Source organism: Austrofundulus limnaeus, unplaced genomic scaffold (assembly GCF_001266775.1).
Source record: "Austrofundulus limnaeus strain Quisiro unplaced genomic scaffold, Austrofundulus_limnaeus-1.0 Scaffold117, whole genome shotgun sequence".
In the NCBI taxonomy this organism is placed as follows: Eukaryota; Metazoa; Chordata; class Actinopteri; order Cyprinodontiformes; family Rivulidae; genus Austrofundulus; species Austrofundulus limnaeus.
The window spans coordinates 885,212-889,259 of record NW_013952519.1 but is presented as its reverse complement, the minus strand read 5'-3'; the positions used below and the strand labels follow the sequence as shown (position 1 = coordinate 889,259).

The following is a 4,048-nucleotide window of genomic DNA, read 5'->3' as shown; positions in this document are numbered from 1 at the left end:
AATTCCAGTGAAATATATTTATGTTTGTGGTTGTAATGTGACAAAATATGGAAAAGTTCAAGGGGTATGAATACTTTTGCAAACCACTGTATGGAACTGAAAGTGAAAGTAGTCAAATTGAATTTTTAATAAACCAAAATACAGTTTCAAAGCAAATTAATTCAGATAAATTCAGTTTCAATTTAGTGAATTCAAATTCAATTCCTGCTGGCACAAGATTTATCCCATACCTCCTGTCAATCACCCGTTTCACTCGAACCGTAACAAACCGTAACTCGCCTCTAGGAGCTGATTTAGTGAAATATCACAAGTGGTTTTTACAGCAGAGTAAATATGTCTCTGTTAGTATTTAAAGTTTAATTTTGGTTTTGTTTCTTCCAGCAAACCTCCAGTGATCAAACTCAGCGTCGCAGAGGATCAGCCGCCGCCCGACAGCATCAACCAGGAGGGAAAAACCTCCAACTTCATCGCTACAGATCAACAAAACTCATCCGTGCCTGCGCCGCCAGAAAAACTGGTGCATGAACGAGGATTAGTTACCTGTTTATTAAAGGGGACCTATTATGCTAAATTCACTTTTTAAAGGTTTTTTTTTACTCAACTTTGGGTATGTACTTCTTAAAACAACAGTCCTAGGACCAAAAAAATGCACCCAGGGGCATATTTACTGTAAGTAAATGTATTTTTAATGTATATTAACGACAAGTTTTATACTTCCGTCATTTTGTGATGTCACAAGTCGTACGACAACCCGCCGGAACCTGCGTTCAGCCCGTTACCTAGCAACTCCCGGGTGAGACTCCTCCTCCTCAGTATAAAAATCCGTCACCGTGTTGTTGTGTAATGTGCAGCTCATTTCACAACAAGCCTCCAATAGGGCAATGGGTAGAGTGTTGGACCAGAGAGCGGGAGACCAGGGTTTGAGACCAGCATGGACATGTACAATTTTAATTTTTTATTTTCGTTCGTTATGAACACATTTTCTCATGTAGCTCTATTGTTTAGCTTATTAAAGCCTTGTTAAAGCTTATTTGTTTGAGTTTCTGAGGTATTTTGACCGCTGCTGCTTCCTGCTCTGGTAACAGCATGCAGAGTGAGGACAGAGCAGAGGAGGGAGGAAAAAAAGAAGCTGCGACCACGACTCTGCCTCTGGGTCTCATGGTTGTACAACGGAGCTTCTGCTATTATTAGCCATGCTAACGTAAACCCTGGCTTTGGAGGGCGGAGTTAATGTCAACAGATTTTTGGAGGGCGTTACCAACAGAGCTCATTAACATAAACAGCTCTTCTGAACGGAAGTCAGAGCAGGCAGAACTAGAAAATGGGAAGTTTTATTACCTGAGAATTATTTTATGCATTAAATTGAATGAACATGGTCTGGATAGCCCACAGACATACCATAAACATTTCTAGGACCCATAATTGGTCTCCTTTAATGATTAATTAAACAATTATCCACAACGATTAAAGCTTAGTTAACTCAAATGTTTTCTTTGTTCGCAGGTGTCGATCAGCTCTGTGAAAGATTGTGAAGATCAGCCCGTGTCTGTTTTAAAGTACACCCAAACAGACCAAAACTAAAGTTGTTTCTTAGTGTTTAAAACTGAAGAATTATTATAATTATTTTTTGTTTTGATTTGTTTCCTCTTCAGGATGCAAGTGGAGGATTTCAAACTTATTTCTGTTCTGGGACGAGGACACTTTGGAAAGGTGACAGGTTTTCTTCCTAAACAGATCTAAATGACCTCTCGTTTGCTCTCACTTGGTTATTTATGTTTGTTTGTTTTAATTTAGGTGCTTCTAGCAGAGTTTAAGACGACGGGACGACTGTACGCCATTAAAGCCTTGAAGAAAAGAGACATTGTGACTCGAGATGAGGTGGACAGGTGTGTGACGCTCTAAAACTAAAAAGTATAAATAAATTTAAAGGTAAAAAGTAAAATACATTTTCTGCAGCCTCATGAGCGAAAAGAGGATCTTCGAGATGATCAACGCCTCCCGACACCCGTTCCTGGTCAACCTGCACGGCTGCTTCCAGACCAGCGACCACGTCTGCTTCGTCATGGAGTATCTGCCCGGCGGCGACCTGATGATCCACATCCACAGCGACGTCTTCTCCGAGGCTCAGACCAGGTGCGTCCGCCGCGCTCTGCTACATTTTCTGATTCGTCGGGCTTGATCTTTTATTTATTTATTTCAATTGTTGCAGGTTTTATTCGGCGTGCGTCCTGCTGGGTTTAGAGTTCCTGCATCTGAATAAAATCATCTATCGGTACGTCAGACGAACCGAAGCGGCGTCGCGTTGACTCGGCCGTGAAGTTTTCACTGTTCACCATCTGTTTCCTGCAGAGATCTGAAGCTGGACAATCTGCTGATGGACGCGGACGGATTCGTGAAAATTACAGACTTTGGACTTTGCAAAGAAGGTAAAACCTGATTAAAAAACAAGATTCGTTAGGGTTTTATGTGATCATCACTTATCGTAATGCAGGGATGGGTCACGGAGATCGCACCTCCACTTTCTGCGGGACCCCGGAGTTCCTGGCCCCCGAGGTCCTGACAGACGACAACTACACCCGAGCCGTGGACTGGTGGGGGTTGGGGGTCCTCATCTACGAGATGCTCGTCGGAGAGGTTGGTTGAACTTGTTAATTAGCATTTAGCTTTAAAGTGCCTGTGACATCAAATTTTTGTATTAAACATTAATTGTAAAGATAACATTAATAGCATGTTGCAAAACAAATTTCACATTGCTCAGATGAACGGTTGTTGAGATATTGGCATGTGAAGAAACAGGAAGTGATGTCAAAGGGGAATGTCAGCATGTAAACAGAGCTTTGTTACAAAAGCTAACAACACAGACTGTAGAGAACAATCTGATGTTTCTTTAATTATTTTTAGTCACTATCAAGGAGAGACAAGAGTTAACGTTTAAATAATTTTGTTTTGATAAACGGAGACCAGCAAGATTATTTTATTAATGAGTTCCCCTTTGATGTCACTTCCTGTTTCACTTTGGCTGAGCCAAATTTAAAAGAAAATCATGTGCACTATGCCAATTTTCTTAAGTATAAAGATGCTTACTTTGACTTTTTGTATTTGAAGGACAGGCCTGTCACAGGCACTTTATATACCTCAACTAACAACATGTAAAAATTCCTCTCAGTCTCCGTTCCCCGGTGAAGATGAGGAGGAGGTGTTCGACAGCATCGTCAACGACGACGTGCAGTATCCGACAAACATTCCTCCTGACGCCATGTCCATCATGCAGAAGGTAACGAGGCGATTTCCACCACACCCGGGTTCAGAAATAAAACCCAAATGTATTTTTTAATAACTCACTGGAGTCTAAAACATAAGTAGGCAGAAACAAGAATCTTTTCTGCATTTGTAGCTGCTGAAGAGAAACCCGGTGAAAAGGCTCGGAGCCGGAGAGAGAGACGCCAACGAGGTTAAAGGAGAGAGATTCTACCAGGTGAACACTTTTAACATCTCTGAGTTATAGTTTAAAGCAGTGGTTCCCAACCAGAGGTGCATATTACAGGGGGTACGCGGAAAAATTTCCCAGGTGTGTAAAAAAGTAAATAAATACAGTACTGAGATACGTAGGGCCTTATGATTTCCACAATGCAAAAATCACGGATTTGACACAAAATGGAATCCAGTATAATATGCAGAATCTCACAGATTTGGCTCATTTGGGTGAGTTTCTGATGTATTTTGGACGCTGCTGCTTCTTCCACCTGCCGTTACCTGGTTTATTTATTTAATTACTTATTCACTTTCAAGGCCACATTTTTATCTTTGTTTTTATCTTTATTTGAAAAGAATAAAATGCCTGAGAACTAAACATTCTTGGGGCGTAAATAAATAATTTTTAATAATCAGTTGTTGTACATTATAGTTTTTGAGAATCATCATTATGTTTGACTGAAGGGGTAATAGAATAGAATAGAATAGAATAGAATTGAATGGAATAGAATAGAATAGAATAGAATAGAATAGAATAGAATAGAATAGAATAGAATAGAATAGAATAGAATAGAAT

At 40.2% G+C, this 4,048-nt stretch overlaps 1 protein-coding gene across 1 annotated transcript in view; it reads left to right on the top strand.

Annotated features, from left to right (window-relative positions):
• Positions 1-4,048, top strand: part of LOC106521862 (serine/threonine-protein kinase N2) — a gene marked incomplete in the record, with an annotated part of 22,604 nt that overhangs the window by 16,200 nt on the left and 2,356 nt on the right. Inside the window, 10 exon segments of the mRNA XM_014014608.1 lie at positions 382-517; positions 1,504-1,556; positions 1,653-1,710; positions 1,795-1,886; positions 1,957-2,133; positions 2,210-2,272; positions 2,350-2,426; positions 2,492-2,634; positions 3,167-3,274; positions 3,395-3,475. Coding sequence (XP_013870062.1) covers positions 382-517; positions 1,504-1,556; positions 1,653-1,710; positions 1,795-1,886; positions 1,957-2,133; positions 2,210-2,272; positions 2,350-2,426; positions 2,492-2,634; positions 3,167-3,274; positions 3,395-3,475 — 988 coding nt within the window.